Source organism: Neovison vison, chromosome 3 (assembly GCF_020171115.1).
Source record: "Neovison vison isolate M4711 chromosome 3, ASM_NN_V1, whole genome shotgun sequence".
NCBI classification, from domain to species: Eukaryota; Metazoa; Chordata; class Mammalia; order Carnivora; family Mustelidae; genus Neogale; species Neogale vison.
The window spans coordinates 19,105,235-19,125,337 of record NC_058093.1 but is presented as its reverse complement, the minus strand read 5'-3'; the positions used below and the strand labels follow the sequence as shown (position 1 = coordinate 19,125,337).

At 40.1% G+C, this 20,103-nt stretch overlaps 1 protein-coding gene across 12 annotated transcripts in view; it reads right to left on the bottom strand.

Annotated features, from left to right (window-relative positions):
• CCNYL1 (cyclin Y like 1) overlaps positions 1-20,103 on the bottom strand; it is a 109,162-nt gene that overhangs the window by 18,956 nt on the left and 70,103 nt on the right. For 10 of the 12 annotated variants that reach the window (XM_044241432.1, XM_044241434.1, XM_044241438.1 and 7 more), the window contains 3 exons: positions 7,223-7,297; positions 5,500-5,534; positions 114-214 (listed from right to left, as the gene is read on the bottom strand). In XM_044241432.1, coding sequence (XP_044097367.1) covers positions 114-214; positions 5,500-5,534; positions 7,223-7,297 — 211 coding nt within the window. Of the gene's footprint in view, positions 1-113; positions 215-5,499; positions 5,535-7,222; positions 7,298-18,741; positions 19,141-20,103 lie in introns of those variants that run through there. The other 2 variants (XM_044241428.1, XM_044241441.1) reach the window with 2 other exon arrangements.

Here is a 20,103-nt window from a genome sequence, read left to right as displayed (position 1 = left end):
TGATTACTGAAAAGGACAATCAAATGACTTAAATCAGATCAAGTATGGCTAGGATGCTTTTAGCATGAGGGGGGCGTCTGTCACTCAGCCCTTGGCAACCTAGTTGTACTCACCATTTTATTGTGGTTCTAAGATTAGGTTGGCTGACTGTGCTGTCATCTAGAAATATTGTTGAGCATGAGCTATACTTTTTAGTAAGCTGCCCTGGAGATACCTGAAGGGGAAGGGAAATAGAAGAAAATGTCACAGTAAGTTAAACCTATAAAAGTGTGTTTTTTTCCTCGGTTAAAATGTCAAACGATAAAGCATTAAGATTTTTCTTACACTTCATGAACTGCTTGAGTGTGCTATCCTGTGCAGCTCTATGGGAAACACAGTGGATGCTCTAACTTCCCAGATGGGATTTAAGGAATGGGTTATAAACTACAGCCCTTGATAAATTACCTATTATCAAACCTGGCAACCACGTATTATAAATTCCCTGTATATTAACGTAAGGAGCTTAGAATAAGATTTCAGTGTTTTTTTTTTTTCCCCTAAACTATGAAAAGCAGCTGAGACTTTCTATTTTTACTATTCATTTGCTACAATGAAATGTAATGCTTTATATAATATTGATGCAAGAACATTTTACTGCAGAAAATGAAAGCCAGTAATAAATGTATCAGTTCAGGAGACAGTGTAATGAAACAAATGTTCTTGAGTCAGAGGCTGTCTGTGCCAGGGTTGCTCTATCATTAATAAGCTAAGGGGGCCGTAGGTGTCTCTGGGCCTCAGGTTCCTTATCCGGAGAACAAGAGAGTACTGCATTAATATTCTCTCAGATCCAAAAAAACCCAGATAAAACAGCTTATGAGAACTTCACTTTAATTTCATGTTTAAATAAGACTGCCATCATATTACTTAAGTGAGAACCTCAGAGGACTTTCCATTCATTTAAAAATTTTATTAATTCTATTCTGTAAGTTACTTGATATTCATCACAACAATTTCCTGCCTCCCTCATGCTGCTTTCTATGCCTACAATGCCTTTTTCTTTCTCCTTGTCCCAGAAAGCTTGACCCTATCTACCTCCAGGATACCTTTGCCAGCAGTCACACCACAAAACTTCTTTCTCTGTATGCTCACACATCTAATCTGCCACTTGTTACATGCTACCAACTGCTGGAGGGTGTCCCCTCCCCTCCTAAAAAAAGTAAGCTTCTCTAGAGAAGGGCGGACTCTTATTCCTCCCACCTCCAGCTACTGAACACAGAATCTGGGACAAATTAGTAGGAGTTCAATTAACTGACAAATTATTTAAAATCATTTACAACTGGAAGGTAAATCTTACTACAAATTAATGAGGATTTATCTGCAGTAGTGTCCGAGAGGTGACAATGAACTTCTGGAGACCCTCCATAGAATAAATCATCTTTAAAACACTTTAGAAGTATCCATTTATCTGTGAAGAGCCTGAGCCCAAGTACATAGCAACAGTCAAATACTGAAATAGCCTAAACTATGTTAGGACAATTCTCTTCCTTAAAGTAAGACCAATAAACAAATCCCAGTCACTGTAAGTAGTTAAAAGTAATAGCATTCGATACCAAAGAATGCCAACAATTTTAATCTTGGTTTTTTTTTTTTTTTTTTTACTAATTCAGATGAGCCTTCCTTCCTCTTATCAATATAAAATAGCATTCGCCATGCTGTCACACTCTCCTGTCAGCATCCCCCTCAAATACATGACAAATGGGGCAGGGGGAAAAAAAATCTAGTTTACTTTTTAAAATACAGAGCATTTAAAAGCTGCCAGTAGCCAATAATCAGAAATATCCACATGATATATAAAAACACCACTTTGCCTGTTTCAGATGTTTTCCTACAAAGTCATTTACCTCTTACTAACAAAAAGTTCTAGACCTTCTGTTTTTGAAAAGTATCACTAAATTCTGCTTCAAGCCAGAAATGTTCAACTATATGTAACACTGTTATGTTCTTTAAAGCTATTCAGTTAATACGTATTTTAAGAATCTCAATAAATACAGCATGTAAAACGAAAATTAATCATTTAAATACCTTTACTCTAAATGAAAGAAAGTTCTCTTTTAAGGCCACTACTAGTAGGGTATACTATGGTGTATATTACATAATAATAAAAGTCAATGCTGACCAAAACCTATACTGAGGAGCCATAAAAAGAATAGAAAGAAAATGCACCAAAATATAGATCAGTTGGTAAAGCTTTGGGTTATATTTATTCCCACTTTCTCCTCATTAATTTTTTTTCTAGTATGAATATATTTTGGCTTGCCTTTGAAAATATTAGTGTGAAACATTTAAAAATTTTAATTAGATGTAGTCTTACAGCCATATGAGGGGTTAGTGAATCTGCAACTTACAGTGTACTGGCTAGATCCAACCAAAGATACACTGAACACTTCCCTATCAGTTCAGGCCTACTTTTCAGTATTCAGTAAGACCTAGTATTCAACTAGAGGGTGGAATTAGAATTAAGCCTCTGAACAATGCCTGGATATACCAAGCTATAATTATTTATTAGCTTAAAATTAGCCGAGATTTAAAGACAATTGTCTTTTATGGTTAAAGGCTTACCATCATTGGCTTACAGCCTCAATAAACAACACTGACAAGCACAGGGTCATAAAAAGCAAATGCTTAATCAAATAGCAAAAAACAGCAGTACTGGCAGTTTAGTGTTCATAGATATTTCAGTTGTTACTAGAATAGACAGAGACAAAGGCAGTGTTTATTTTCACTCATTGAGCACTAACGGAATAGGTGGACTTTTATAATCTTTACAACAAAGGCTTCACACACTTAGGATTCAATGGCAAAGACTAAAAAATAATCATACTTAGAAGTCTAGGAAATCACAATCCAAGCCTTACCATCAAAGGCCAAGTACCTGTTGAAATCCAGGCCCCAGCCACTGACCTGCCCATTGTGCCTACTGCTAAATAAAGTTCACTTGTGGGTCTCTCATTTTCACAGCACAAGTTGTCTTTTTCACAAGACAACTTTAAAATGTCCAACACTATGCATTAATGAAAACTGCTTCATCTATGTTGTGCATTAATGGGACAATATGACAGTGTGTGGTCTGAATTCTTAATCAAGGCATTAGGAGAAAAGTGTAGTATGCTAATTATGAGGATAACTGGAAAATACTGCCCGAATTAATATCATTAATTATACTGAATTAAAGCTTTAAACTTAAATATATACTTTCAAAACACGTTCTAAGTTTGACTTAAAAACATGGTGGACTGATCACAAATCTACTTCCTCTCCTTTCAGAGGATATATACAACACAGGATAAATAGCAGGTGCTTTTTAATGTTTGAAAGGTGAAAAGACCAAAGGAGTGGCAACTGACACGGCAGAACAGAAAAGCACAGAGGCTGGAACGGCAACAAGAAAGCCAGTTTGTCTTACAGAACCCAAGGCAGGCTCAGAATTCAGAGACTCAGCCCCAGACGCCCACAGTGAGTCTCATCCGTGAACAAGTCCTGCTCACGCATAGTACTTCCAGTGAGATCACAGACACAGGCAGAGACCACTCCACATCTGAGAGAAGCCTCTGACAAATAAGAGAGATCAGAACGGGAAAAGAAATTGATGGGAATGATAAAATTAAGAAGCAAATGAAAACTTCAAAAATTCTTAAAAACCCTAAGATGAGAAAATGCATTCATGAAAGAACCAGATGCTATAAATAACGAGAGACTATAAAAGAACTCTATAAATTAAAAATAAGATAGATAAAGCTCAGTATTCAATAGAAGGAGAAGGGTTAGAGCATAAAGTCAAGGAAGTCTCCAGGAAGTAGGACAACAAGACAAAATGGAAAATAGGAAAAAAATTAGAGATCTGTGAGGGAATACTGGTTCAAGAGGTCCAACATCTGAACAACACACACACACACACACACACACATACACACAAAGACACTCATTAGAAAGAGAGATGGTCTGCAGACTTACTTGTCCCAACAAACTGAAAAGGTCCATATCAAACCATATTATGAAATTTCAGAATCTCAGGGATAGAGAAGGTACTAGGAGGTTTCAGAGAAAGAAGGGATGGGGGAACAATGACTAAAATTGGTAATGTACAATGTATCATACAATGTCAACAGATTTATGAGCAACACTTTAAATGAGAAGACAATTAAGAAATGTCTCTAGAACTGCAAAAATTAATTTTGACCTAGAATTCTATACTTTATCAAATATCAAATAGTTTCAGAGAAGCTAGATCTCTAAAAACTTCTGCCTATTCCCAGAAAAATGTGCTCCAGTAAAACAAGGGCCTGTAACAAGACAAGGGGAAACAGAATCTAGGACATAGGGGATCCAACACAGGACAGCAGTTATGTGAGATCCCAGATGATTTCAAGAAGATATACCAGGAAAACAGACACAGAGCCAACCTAGTGAAAACCAGTGTACTCTCCTGGCATAGAACAACACAAGCCAGTCTCCAAGAAAAAAACAGAACAGATGTGTTTTAGTAAATGAAAAATATTTCTTTTATTTTTTTTAAAGATTTTATTTATTTATTTGACAGACAGAGATCACAAGTAGGCAGAGGCAGGCAGAGAAAGAGGAGGAAGCAGGCTCCCTGCTGAGCAGAGAGCCCGAGGCGGGACTCGATCCCAGGACCCTGAGATCATGCATGACCTGAGCCAAAGGCAGCGGCTTAACCCACTGAGCCACCCAGGCGCCCGAAAAATATTTCTGATGGACATGTGACAACTGTTACAACATTTGGGGGGAAAATTAGCTATTAGAAATTCAGCAAGTGAATACTGTCAGGAAATTAATTCCACACAAAAAAGGAAGAATGTGAAAGCAGAAAGACCCGCCAGGGAGCTACTTACAGCATTTGGCTGTGTGAGATCATGTTGGCTAGGAAAATGGGGACTGGATTATCCTGGAGAAGTGCAGAAGTGCTCAGGTTTCAGAAATATTTAAGACAAAGAATGAGGTGTATACAGGAGAAGGCACAGGCAGAGAACGACATGGCTCAACAGGGAACAATATTTGCACAGTCATAACAACATACACCTTGATTCTGATAAAAACCATGATATAGGTTGAGGGACTAGCGGCAGGGGCAAAAAGGCCATGGTGAAAGATGAAGCTAAGCTTTCATCTGGCACAGTAGAAGTTGACAGTGCTAAAAATTAACGTAGTTATTACATTTCTGTTACTTTGGTTAAAAAATGAAGGCAGAACTTTATACCATAGCCATGTTATTGAAATTTAAGTTAAATGTCAGAACCCTTAAAAAATGGGCACTACTAAGCCAAAGACTTTCTAGAATACATTTGTTAACGAGGAAAATAGAAGAGATTTCAGAAAATCTACAAAAAGAGGTCCTTATAGGGCTAACAGTATGGGATCCATTATATTTTTGGGGAATAATGACATACATACTTTTAATTCAAACTATTAATTTCTTACTTAACTTTTCAACTGTTTACTTACATGGTTTAAATGGTTGCTCTTCCTCTTTTCTCGCACTAAGAATAAAAAAAATTAACTGATCAATTCTGATACAAATGCCACAGAAAAGTAAAAGTAGTTGCTACTCATCTGACAGATTACCAATGCACAAAATGAGGTGAAATTCCATTTTAAAAATATAATTTCCAACAAAATTTATAATTTAAATTACCTAGCAAGACGAATCCTATAAAGTAAAATCTAAAAAAGTTTTACTTTTTGACCTAACAGATTTTCTTTGTTAGGTACAAACAAAAGGCTCCCCATGTACAAAAGAAAAGGACAAAGCAAACTAGGCCAGGTGAAAATTCAACTAATAAAAATGTTTACCTGTTGAATATCTGAACCACTACATAGTATTTTCTAATTCTATATTTATATACAACTTACTTTAATTACCAGGATCCGACAGCTCTAAGAATCAGTTTCTGGCCAGGCACTAATTTCTAGATACATCAGTATTCTGGAAGCATCCTAAAGCACTTATTGGTGATCTACTAGAATACCTTGCTAAAAAAATAAATGGGCCATTACACAACTGGAAAGTATCTATCTTAAATTTTTATTTTAATGAGTGTGCTAACCTAACCGATTGTTATCTACAGCACACAAAATCACTTTGCTCTAAAAATGACTAGACGAAGAATAAAAGCTCCAATGAGGGTCTTGGACCCCACTTTTTGTTTGTTTCCCACACTGCCTCCTTTAATATGGGGTGACATCATAGGCACACATTCCTTATGACTCAGGAGAAAGAGACATGAGAAAGCTTTGCTTTTACTGTCTCCACACACTGTCTCTACATGTGGAAGAAACAGAGAAATACAGCAATCCTAACCAGAAGTGATCTGCTTAAGTCAGGCTATGTACATACTCTATGAAAATGCAGGTTAACCCCCCCCCCCCATTTTTTATCGTGCCACATACTTCAAATATTATGGAGCCCTCACTTTTTATATTCCTGCTGTCATAATCATCTGAAAAACTTGGTCATGTATGGCTCTTAGTTCGAATAAAAAAGGATTTAACATTACATTAAGGAAAATAAGCATGCCAGCAGGAGTGCTAAAACTCTACAGTTCTGATTCTCATCATACATCAAGGACACAGGCAATTGATACTAGTCTCTAACCTTCTGGGAAACCCCACAGGCCATGTTTGTTCCCATGTATCCAGGCACACCACTACCTTAGGATGAGAAAATGTTGAATAGCTCAGAAGTTCTGAGTAGAATAAATGTGGATATGAGATAGGCTTGTTGGTTGAGGCTGGTGTAAAATGGGGCCAGAATCACAGATTTAATCCCCGTAAGTTAACAACTTTTTTTTTTTTTTTAATTTGTTCAATGAAAACTTAACTGTGGCCTAAATCCTATCACTCATCTTTAAAACCGTTGTTCTTTGGAGTCAGGGGTTAAAGGACAAGGCAATATGGAGAATTAGACAATATCTAAATCGTGTGGTCACAAGTGATAAGTTGATAAAAGTTGGTAAAAGAGGCGGCAAAATGTGTACACAGAGTCTCCGTGTTCTGCTAGCTAAATCTGTAACAACGAAAGGAGAATATATCATCAGCTATCATAATAACAAATGAATACATGAAAGAGTGAAACACTTAAACCAACGTACAAGCTCTTTTAGGGACTTTCTATGATACACAAAACAAAAACAATCTTTTTCTCAGAGGGGGAAGAACACTGTCTTACCATCCGTTTGAGATTTGCTCAGGAAAATTGTGCTTGCCCTTGGATGGTCAGAAGGGTTTGATTCCAAAGCTAACTCTGTATAGGAAAAAGAGAAAAAGGTGTGACAATTTGAGTAGAAAAATACATGATTTTAAAAATAGCTACACATCAATTTTAATCACTTATCAGTGTTGGGAAGAGTTTTTAGTAATGACGAAAAGCCAATTTCAGTAAAGGCAACAATATAAAATTATACTGGGAAACCGCAAAATTGTAGAATCTCTTCACATATGTGGAATAAAACCAAGCTGTGTCTTAAACTTTTTTTAAAACTGCACCTAAATAATCTATGCAACTTTTGGATGGAATTTTATTTGTGCCTTCCCCCTCCTACTTAACTATTAAAAATCCTGTCACCACCCTTTAAGCTGATATTACTGGCATATTCCAGAAACAGTCTCAAAAAGCAAGTTACGTTGTGGCTATTACTGTCAGATACCAGCTCAATATACCAAATATGTCAAAACCAAACAAGTTGCTTTTGGCAAGCAAATATTTCTCAGACAATCAAATAGCTAATTCTAACTCCATTCAACAAATGAACTCATTTAGTTTGCTGTGGTTTATAGGGGGGACTATCCACCATGGCAGATTTTTAAAAAACTGTATGAAAGTTCAATGTTCTACTCTACAGGTACACTTCCATAATAGCAAGTAATTTTTAACTTTTGCTCTCAATTTCCAAAGCAAAACTCCTGCTTCCTTCATCCATGCTGTATGATTAATTTGGGGCTTCAATAAGAGTACTTTGTGGGCCAGATCATGGGGCTACTTGTAAAAAATTTTGTCTATACCTATGTAAAGGTATGTCTGCCTGTAGTCCACACCTTGTACCAAGGTGGGAAATTCTCTATTTACACAAGAATACAAAGCAGGTACTTGAATTTTCATAAAAGGGGGTTTGCCACTATATGGGATAATAAAATTATCATTTAAAAAAAATGTGAAACACCTCTGGTGTGTCTAAGATTCTAAACAAAATGGTCTCTGCATTTCCTCAAGATGTTTAGTGACAGTCTGATAAGCAAAGCAGTCTGAGCAAGAAATAGGAAATGCAGGGCGCCTGGGTGGCTCAGTGGGTTAAGCCGCTGCCTTCGGCTCAGGTCATGATCTCAGAGTCCTGGGATCGAGTCCCGCATCGGGCTCTCTGCTCGGCAGGGAGCCTACTTCCCTCTCTCTCTCTCTGCCTGCCTCTCCGCCTACTTGTGATTTCTGTCAAATAAATAAATAAAATCTTAAAAAAAAAAAGAAATAGGAAATGCAGAAATAGGTTTTTGTCTGGTTGCATATAATCTTTGTTCTTTTTAAGCTCTGTTAGCTCTGAAATATATTTTTGGGCTACTTCACTGTTTTTGACAAGACAGCCTGATACTTCTATTAAACAAATGACTTTCATATTACAACAATCTTTGTTAAGAACCACTCAAAATTCTCTTAAAAAACAAAACAAAACAAAAAAACCCACCATATGACACTCCTCAGCAAGGTCCATCCCAAAGTACTTAGCCAATCGTGTAAGAAACCGGACCAAGATCCTGAGAGAGTAATGGTTAAGTCTAGTATTCCCCAAACCACATAACAATTGTTCTGTTTTTTAAAGGCGTGTTGGCAGTCTAATAGAAAATAGTATCCCTGGCTTCCCTGGCTCTTAGAGAATCAAAATGTCCCATTAAAACCTAATCAGTCTTGGGACGCCTGGGTGGCTCAGGTCATGATCTCAGGGTCCTGGGATCGAGTCCCTCATTGGGCTTCCTGCTCAGCGGGGAGCCTGCTTCTTCCTCTCTCTCTGCCTGCCTCTCTACTTGTGATCTCTCTCTCTCTGTCAAATAAATAAATAAAATCTTAAAAAAAAAAATCAGTCATATAGTGAATAATGTCTAATTCAGCATTTCACAAACTTATCTACCTAGAATCATTTTTTCCTCCAATAGAATCTTTCACAATCATCATTTCGGACTTCTTGGTTTAACAGGAATCTGAACCATCCATTTTAATGGTACTGCCAGCACTAGAAATTTACATAGCTAAACATAGCTTTGTTCTTCATGGAAATTCCTTCACTGAATTTGAAGTCTGTTTGACTGCTTTTGGAGAAACTATTCTATTCAACATTTTTATGTAAAAGAACCATACATAAAAATTAAACTTTTTTTTCACATATTTGAAAAATAAGACAATGTTAGCTATTTGGAAAATCAATGAATTCAGCTGTGCTCAAAGTGACAAAGACTTTCACGGCTGCCGCTAACCTAAGGCTTTCGAAAGCGTTCATGACCAACTTCTTACCAAAAAAAAAAAAAGCAAATATATCACATGTGAATCTAAAAAATAAGCAGAAATGTTTGTAGAAGTAAACATACTATCTATCAGTGCCTATGGCACAAAAGAAGTTTAATTAACACTTTTCAGTGGGAATTCTAGGGATCTCTCTCTCACACACACACACACCTCCCCAAACCAAGATATGCTACTAAGGATCTAAATATTAAAAATCAAGAGGCCTTGGGTAAAAGAAATACCAATATGCAGAAAAAGTACAAAATGAGCCCAAGTGATAAGAAGGAAATTGGCACTGCCCCTACTCCATTTAGGCTGGGCCAGCTACTGCTGCCCAGGGACTTCCCAAGAACCACTGAGAGAGGCAGAGCTGGGCGCCTGGGTGGCTCAGTTGGTTAGGCCTTTGACTCCTAATTTCAGCTCAGGTCTTGGTCTCAGGGTCATGAGACTGAGCTCTGCTTCAGGCTCCCCATTCAGCACAGTGTCTGCTTGAGATTCTCTCTCCCTCTCCCTTTGCCCCTCCCCCCACTCGTGCTGTTTCTATACATCAATACTTTTTTAAAAAGAGAGAGAGAGGAAAAAAAAAAAAAAAAGAGGCAGAGCTGTAGATTCTTGGCTATTGTCTGGAGCTTCCCCAGGCTTCCTTTGCCATCACGGGGGGTGGGGGAGGGTTGAGCACGATGTAAGCCTTTCTAGGATGTATCAACAGAGGACAGCAGAACTGAGAAAGGCCATTTAATTCCTGGGTCAAGTAGTAACCAATTTACTCCATGAACTCTGGTTATAGAAGTCAATATATATATATTTTTTAATTTTTAGATTTTAAGAGACCAGGTTAATCAGCAGTACTGATGATCACATTATAGGTGCAAAAAGACAAAAGTCATTTGCTCCTTCCTTTAACAAATATCCTATCATGAACAAAAATTTGCAAGAACCAAAATAATACTTTGTTTAAAAATTACTCATCAACTCACAACCATTACTTTGTTACTTACACTTAAAAAAATAGCTCCATTTATGTCCTACTTTTTTCCTGACAAGCAATCTCAACCCCATTCGAATATATTTACTATTTAATGGATACACAATGGCCTACCAAGTGTTATTCCCATACTTTAGTCAATCACATATTTTTAGGGTTCAGATTGCTTACAAACTTCTATTCTTATGAGGAAAATCTTCATATACATAGTTTTTTAAAAGTCATTTTGTCTATCTCCTTAGGAAAGATCTCCAAAATAGGATGACTAGGCCATAAGGTTAAATAGCTGTCATGACTCAATGTATAATACAAAGTTGCTTTCTTATTAAAAAGGTGGGAGCATTCTAGTGTGTAATGCTATCAACTGCACCAGTTTTCACTCCCACCCTGACTTCTGATACCTGAAAGAAAAAAATTCCTACTGATATAAATGAAGAAGTTCACTGTCTCTAATTTGCACTTCTGATTATACAATTTAACTATTTCCCCCATAGTTAACAGTATTATTTCCCCTTTGGTGAGATGCCTATCACATGTATGTATTATATGTATTATAATTACAAGGACCCTAAAATGTTCTCAGTTTGTATGAGGTTTTCAGAAAATAATAATCTTCTGTCTCTAGCCTATGACAATTTCTATATAACTTGCACTTTTTACTAATGACAAAAACACACACAGTATTTCTGCACTGTTCTTTACTGTTTTCTCAAGAACCTAAGACAACTGGGATAGACGGTGCGACCCTATTTGCTCTATGAAAGAGGAAGACTGCCAAACATGAAGTGAAGCGTTACCACCTCCCACCAACATGCACATAGGCATGTGTGCGCACACAGTGGTTTAGAGAGATGGCATGAAATTACTGTCCATCTTGTATGTGACTCTATCCCAAAATTACTTTTTTGGAAACCTCTAAGAATGTTTTAACCTAAGAGAAATACTCCTGAGTTCATGATTAGAAGCTATGATTCAAATTGTATTTTAAGACCCATCACTTTTTTTAAAAAATCAATTTAAATTGCAACTTAACTTGACAGCATGACAGGTTAATGTAGGAAAGTAGGACTTCAAAAAAAAAAAATTAAACTTGGATCTTAATGTAAATACAGAGGAAATCTATAAAACTATTGACATCCAATATTGCTTTCCCCCAATCTAAGATTCTACCAGTTATTAGAGATGTTAAAAATGTGAAAATAGAAGCAACTTAGAATAAATGAAATGCATTATTAAAGGCCAAATGTGTAAAATTATGCAACTATAAGTGTAGTAAATGATTTTTCCTTGTCAAAATATTAGGGAAAGAAGGAAGTGACCAAGAAAGTGTCAAAGCAGTGTATTTTACAAGGAGATAGTTTCAATATATTGATTTCAATATATTCCAATTAAATAGAAGATGTCAGCAGTTTTTCTGGGCCAACTGCTGGGCACCTGTTCACTTAAGGCTTCCTGCATTTACTGGGGCACCTGAATGGCTCAGTGGGTTAAGCCTCTGGCTTTGGCTCGGGTCATGGTCTCAGGGTCCTGGGATCGAGCCCCGCGTCGGGCTCTCTGCTCAGTGGGGAGCCTGCTTCCCCCTCCCCCTCTGCCTGCCTCTCTGCCTCCTTGTGATCTCTCTCTCTCTGTCAAATAAATAACAACAACAACAAAAAATCTTAAAAAAAAAAAAAAGGCTTCTTGCATTTACTGAACTATGCTGTCGTCCTTATACCATACAGTGCTCATTTAATGGCCCATTAACACAAATATCTCAAGTCTTAAAATGACCTTGATTTTATCCCTGAGTTCACACCTTCCAGGTAATTCCTAATTCTTCTGCTTCCTACCTCTGGCTTCTAAACCACTTCTGTACCGGAATCTACCTTGGTTCTCAGTCCTGCCATTTCGTTGTGAAGTACGTCTTTTTTCCTTTACACACTTCTAAGGAGTATTTTTGCTTAGTTTCTTGAATGTCAGAGAACATTTCTGGGCTGCGAGTTACCTTTATTTCATTTCACACTGGGCAATGTTAATATTTTAATTCTAAAACCTAAGTACTTTAACACACACACACACACACACACACACGGTAAGGGAAAATAGTAGTATCCAAAGTAGCCCACATGATAAATCATTCAATAAATTCTACCACAGTATGCCATATATTTGTGATTTATATCCCTGATCATCTCATTTTCAAAACTTACCACAACTCAGTTTATACCCCTCAGAGCCCATCTTCTCATGTGTAAAACATTTAATTTTTATACTATGTAACACAGAACATTGTTCGTGAGGATGGAAAGAAATGTAAGAGCCATCTATGTTTTAACATAAAAAGCACAATAAATGACCAAAAAAAAAGTTTTCACAAGTGAACTCAGAAGCAAAAACTGAGCATTCAGCCTTTCATTGTAAAGTGCATGAAATGTCCACTCATTACTCACACCCAAGTATCACCTCAAGCAAATATGTGCTTTGGTGAACACTAAAGGGAAAGGACTCAAAGTCACACAAGCAGTAAGAATTTCTCACAGTGATTTTGGTTTAAATATCTAGTTCTCCTGCTTCTGTCATGCAGATCACTGTGTGTCCTCTCCTTGCTTTTTCCATGTAATGTAACCTAGAGATCACTTCACAGCAGTGAGGGCCTTGCTCTTCTTTACAGCTGCGTAGCTCTCCACTATGTGGAGGTACCAGTTGATTTTACCAGCTTCTTACTGGACACTTATTAGTTATTTCTAATACTCTGCTCTTGAAAATATTGCAACATAAACTGTGTGAATATGTGATTTCATACTTGTGGGGTATATCTTCAGAGTAAATTCCTCGGGTAGGATTTCTGGATTATATCTATCTGCAATGTTGTGAGATTGGGCCGATTTCCCCTTTATGGGGTCAGGCCTTTTTGCATTTCCAACAGCAACATACGAATGTAACTGTTTCTTCACAGTCTCACCAAAGAATGTGCTATCAGTGGATTTTCTCCCAATAGGAAAGAAACCATAGTATAGCTTTATTTTGCATTTCCCCTGTGCATGAAGACATGTTTAAGGGTCATCTGCATTTCTTGTTCTGTGACTTGCCCTTCCTATCTTTGTTGTAAGTCACTCTGTATTTTAGGCCTGTATTGTTTTTCAGTTCAGTCGCCTCTTGCCTCCCACCTGAACTACTGGAACCAGACTTCTACCTGGTCTCCCTACTCCCATCCAGGCCTATGTTACACATGCTCACACAGTGGCTAGTCTGTTTGTTTGTTTTTAAAGAATTAATGTCATTCCCCTTTATATAATCCTCCAATAGTTTCCCATTACAACTAAACTAAGATCCCAATTTTTGGTGAAGACCCAGTATTCTGAAGGTCTGAATCTACCACATTCCTGTTGGCATCCCTCTCACCCTGCGGCTTCCATCCCTGTGTCTTCCTGTCTTTGTCTGCAGCAGCATATTCCCACGTGAGGAACTGATCGGAAGCATCTTCTCCCACACCCTCCCATAGCTCCCCCTCACTTTAAGGGTGTACACTTGTCACTTGAAAGCAGCGGTCCTAGACCACATCATGTAAACCTGGCCTCCTCCAATCCTTGACCTTCTTTCACCACTTCACTATCTGAGGTTCTTTTAATACTCATGTGCTGTCTAACCCTAGGTTCCTCTAGCATCGAAGAAGTTAAGGTTATAGGCTTTGCCCTGTTTATGTCTGTCCTGCATCTGGAACAGTGCCTAAAAAACATCTCTGTTTCAGTGTGCCCAAATCCAGTTAAGCTTCTCCCAATTTCCCCAACTAAGATTTCTTCTCATGCTTCTTTGGAGAAGTCATCTTAGACCGGCATGACTTTCAGATCTCTTGGAGTAGTAGTTATTTCGAATTAAAGACACAAGACCAAAAAAAAAAAAAAAAAAAAAAAAAGACAAAAAATAAAGACACAAGACAGTCGACAAAGAACCACAAAAATCTCAAGGAGGAATTCTAACATCCAGTGAAAAACCAACAGTAACTTCAATTTGGTATAAGAACATTTAATGTTAAAGTACTTTACCTACAAAAAGACCAAGACATAAGACAAAGAATACCATCTGAATTCTGAAGAGAAATACAATGCAGCAGTTTTTATCTGTGTCCCCAGAATAAAGCATGATAATGGGATTGTGTTCTGTTTTACTGTAAGAGATGCCCAACCATAAAGGGTAGATAAAGGAGTGGTGCTCCAACCATTCAAAGATACACTAAACAGTTATTAAAAGGCATGTGGTATGGGGCGCCTGGGTGGCTCAGTGGGTTAAGCCACTGCCTTCGGCTCAGGTCATGATCTCAGGGTCCTGGGATCGAGTCCCACCTCGGGCTCTTTGCTCAGCAGGGAGCCTACTTCCCTCTCTCTTTCTCTCTCTCTCTGCCAGCCTCTCTGCTTACCTGTGATCTCTCTCTGTCAAATAAATAAATAAAATATTTAAAAATAAAATAAAATAAAATAAAAGGCATGTGGTAGAGCTATGTGCAGCTCCATGGAAATATATCCTGAATGCTCTCTGGGGGTTGAGCACAGTTCCAGGAACTTTAGTAGGTCATTATTTCTCTTTCAAACAAAAAGCTGTATCGAGGGATCGAGTCCTGTATAGGGCTCTCTGCTCCTCGGGGAGCCTGCATCCTCCTCTTTCTCTGCCTGCCTCGCTGCCTACTTGTGAGGTCTGTCAAATATTATAAATTAAAAAAACAAAAACAAAAAAATAAAGCTATAAAGCGGCACATGAAGTTATCTCATTTTTGTAAAATTAACAAAATAAAATTAACAAATGTTTATATACATATGAAAGGTTTAGGAATAAGAAACACTAAAATATTAATAAAAGTTCTGGATATTCTAAATGAATGACTTTTTTGTATATATATATATATATATATATATTTTAAGATTTTATTTATTTGACAGTAATCACAAGTAGGCAGAGAGGCAGGCTGAGAAAGAGGGGGAAGCAGGCTTCCTGCTAAGCAGGAAGCCCGACCCCAGGACCCTGGGATCATGACCTGAGCTGAAGGCAGAGGCTTTAACCCACTGAGCCACCCAGGTGCCCCTTTTTTGTATTTTCTAAATATTTTACAGCAAATGCCTATTGTCATTAAAAAAAAAAAAAGTTTTAAAATAGCTATTGGAAAGAGGAAAGCTCTGTTGCTCAGAGGTTTTTCCACATCAGATTGACAATTCTTGCCTCACTCACTCTTCAGGGGAAGGGGGAAGAAGGGGTCACTTGAGAGAGAACTTTTGGCCAGCAAATTAGCGAAGACTGTAAGTTTGGAACATAAAAGGCTGTATGAAAAGTTGATGAGTAATATAAGGTCGGATAATAGGACTTTACTGTCTTATTTTGTGTTATTGATACTACCACCAGTTATTGTGGATACACTGTTAGACAAAGGTAAGGTAATAGAAAAATTCTTTTGAGTCTATCTGAAATATATACTAGGTTCTTAGGAAATATCCCTTTGAAATGGCTTGCAAATGTTTCAATGTTAAATTTCAATGTTTCAATGTTAAATGTTGAAATGTTTCAGAAAAACAAGGCACAACATTATTTATGGAGGTTTCTGTCTAAGAAAGGAACCAATTAAATTCATCATGGAAAAGCCAAAATGTTCTCTATTTAAGTAGGTATTTCTTAGTTCCCCTGTAAAAATGTCTGAAATAGAGACATTAAAAGAAAACTTTCAATGTGCCTGCACTTCATAGTTGGTGTTCTGACCCGGTTTCTATGGAAACCCAATAGGCAAATGCTGAAATTGAGGGTTCTCTTATCATTTTATTGAACATCAAAGAAAATTAAGACAAACTAAAATGAATTTTAACTATGTTAAATATAAAAGGTAAATTGTATATTCACGAACTTTTTTTTTTTTTTTTTAACTTTTCTGGTTTAACACTCCTTATAGTCCTATGCTTAATACTGGGTAACTTACCTTATCAGCTTTTCTTACTGTTCCTCTGGCCAGGGCATTCTTGGCTTTAATTCGAGATCACCAGAACAAACTCTTTTAAATGCATCAACCCGTTTACCCGACTGGTTAATCTAGGCTATATCATGACTTCTTTTAGTCTTATCTACTGTAATTATTACAGACATGGAAGGGAGAGGTAAAGTTGCTTCTGAATTGTGAACAAGAAACTCTGAATGGAAATCATCAAGCTAAGCAGAGACAGGCCTATCTCATGGATAAATAATAACAGATGCATTCTAAAGAGGTTTTTAGGCACCCCAAGAACTGAATTTGGCAATCCATCCCTTCCATGTCAGTTTCTTCTGTTCAGCTGCTGTGTTACAATCATTGCCCATCTCAGAATTTCTCCTCCATCAGCAATGCAGGGAGAACACACGCACGCCCTTACTTGTAGTTGGAAGGGCCAAATCAGACAGACATGAAGATGTGTCACAAAATCTTCAAAGAATTATTAAAAGGTCCAAATTTGGTCTCTCTTCCAACACTACCCATCTACTACTTTGACAAATCACTCAGAGGCTTACCTTATAGCACCAAGAAGAGCGAAGTTTTCACAAGTATTTACATGCTTTGAGTTTAAAAGTACAATGAACTCACATAATTTACTCATTCTTTTACAACACTTCAATATTCTGAAAAAGCAGTGCTTTCCAGTTACAAAGCCATACCCATCATATGGGTAAATCCACAGGCTTAATTATTATAACTCAAATTAACAGCCCACCTAAAGTTTACATAGAAAAAGAACTAGACATTTCCCCTAGGAAATAATTAAATAAGCTGGGGCACTCAAATGAAACAAATGGGCTAATGGGGCTTTAACATCTTTATGATACAATGTTTTCTACTTCAAAGGATATAAGACTTCATTAAAGAGCCAGGCCGTTACTCAGAATTATCTTTACCTAGTCATCCCTTTCCAAAATTCCAGAGGCAAAAATCAAACATTTCCTCTTTTCCCTCCCCCCTCCCCCAACCGTTTAGTCAGAACTTTTACCCCAACATTCTTAAAGTTGAACACGATTCTATAGACAGGAGCGGGGGAGGAAGGAAAGAGATTTGGAGACATTCTTGTGCGAGATCTGACACTTTTAAAAAAATATATTTTATTTATTTATGTATTTATTTGAATGGGGGAGAGAGAGAGAGAGCGAGCCCACAAGCAGGCGGAGGGGCCGAGGAGGAGGGAGAAACAGACTCACTGCTGAGCAGGGAGCCCGCTGCGAGGCTCCATTCCAAGATTCTGGAATCCTGACCTGAGCCGAAGGCAGACACTTAACCGACTGAGCGACCTTGGCACCCCCGGATGACACACATCTTAATTACCAAACCTTTATATTACAAATTAAGGTCTAAATTTATGGCTTTTTTTAAAAAATTTCTCTCTCCGGAAACTTTTGACCAATCAATCGTCTCATTAACCTCCGGCCTCTCATTTTTAGAACGGGCAACAAGTAAGTGAAGTCTGTTAAGTCACTGAGGTAGGGCTTAAGACCTATTTGGGCCAAAGTGGGAATTAAAAGTAATGAGAACTGCCTGGATTCTCCGTTCGGTATAAAAAGTATTTCTGGTCGCCCTGGCAGTAACGTTCCGCACCGTTCACAGTTATTTCAAAACCCTTCCTCCCATCATTTTCTTCCCGTCCGTCTTCAAATTATAGAGGAAGGCAGCTTCCACCGAGGCTGTCGAAAACAGCCTGCTTAGGAACACCACACGGACTCTCCCAGGCCAGTCTGTACCGTGAATTTCAATAACAGATCCGTAACAATGCGTCTGAACTGTCCCGCGTGCCCGGTGCCTTAACGGGTGGGAGGAAGGATACCATCAGGCTCTTACCTGGTTTCTTCGCTTTGGTAAGCACAGGGAGATGAGGTGGATGGGGGATTTACATTTTGGGGAGAGAATATACAAAAAGTCTTTATAAAAGTCCCCCGAGATGTTAAGTAGACCGACAAACAGGAAGGAGTTGCGACTGGGGGGTCTCGGGCCGGGCTGGGAAATGGGAATCGGGGAAAGAACCGAGCGTTCGGGGCAGGGAAGAGGGAGAGCAACTGGCCGGACACGACGGGGAAAGAATAAGGGGTGGGGACGCCAGGCAGAGCCAGCCCTGATCCCCGGCGCCCAGCCCTGGGAAAGCCGGCTCCGGGCAGGAAGGAGCCCGAGGCGGCGGCTGCCTCCCGGGGGACCGCCCGAGAGCGGAGAGTGTCGGCCCCCGAGAGGGACGAGAGGTGCCCGCCTCCTCCTTACCTTCAGGCATCTCCCGGTCGCTGATGTGCTGCAGGTGGTGGCCCTCGCCCGCTCCGAAATCCAACTCGGCGGGCTCCACGGCAGCAGGCGCCGGCGCTACTGCCACCGCGTCCCCGGCCGCAGCCTCGTAGATCTCAGACTCGTAGTCGGGCACGGCCGACCCCTTGCGCCGGCCCAGCTTGGGGCTGGCATTGGGGGACACGCAACAGGTCAGCGTGTTCCCCATGGGGCGCCTCCACTCCTCGCCGCCTTCACTCGCCCCCGACTCCGCCGCGCTCGGTAACTACCCCCTCCCCCAACAATGGCGCGGTCGGCACCGGCAGCCCCGGGCTACGCCGGGGCTGCGCCGCGCATGCAGGCGCGGCCTCGCCCGCTGTCCGATGGTCCGCCCAGCCGCCGGGCCCGGGGCAGGGCTCCGGCCCCGGCCGCACCCCCGCCGCCGCGCCGCTGCCGCCGCCTCCCCCAAGCCAACTAGTCTGTGAGGGCGGTGACCAGCCCGGCTGATTTAAAAGGGGTGGGGACGCGACAAGCGCTGAGACGCGCAGCCACTGCCGGGAGAGAGCGCAGTCGGGGCTCCTCCTCCTTCCGCCGCCACCTCCCGACTGAAGTCCGCTGGCCTGGGTGGCGCCTGCCAACCGGAACGCATTCTGTGGTCACCTGGTTACAAGGGACCAATCACGCCCAGAGTTCCCTCCACGCGCCCGCCTCGGTGCGGTGGCACGTGACTCACAATGCCCCGCCCCTGCCCCGCGGCTGCTCCGCCCCCCGCGCGGCGCGCCTCCGACTCCAGTTTCCATTCATCTCGCGCAGCCGGGAGTTTTCCGGTTCTGCTGGAAGCGCTGCGGGCGTTTGTGGCTCCAAGCTGTCCTGGGTCGGTGGGCTTTATAGAAAGTCTTGTTAGTAAAGAGCCGATGCCGTCAGGAGCTCGGTTGCAGCGGGTCCGACAGCTGACTCATGGGATGCATTGGTCGCCGAACTTAGTTCCCCCGGAGTTGTTGACCGTTTTCGTAACCAGACGCCCCTCTCTTGCCCCCCAAGTTTCAGTTTTCGCCTGCCACTTAAGCACAGCAACTCCCGGAACCCTGGCCCCGCTCTCAGGAAGGCGCTGTGGCTGTGTGTCTTGCATGAGACTCGAGGACACGTCAGCCTCCCTTTCGTTATCGGTGAAATGGGGACCGACTTAGTCCCTCCCGGCCCAGAAACGCGGGGATTCACCAACTCGCTTTTCTCCCTTCTGTTACTCCCTTCCAAGGCAGGAGTTTCCAGGTTTTTTATCTTTGGCCAACAGTCCATTAAGGACGATTTTCTCATACGAAATTGAGAACCACAAAACGGGGTGACACGGTCCTGATTTGATGATGA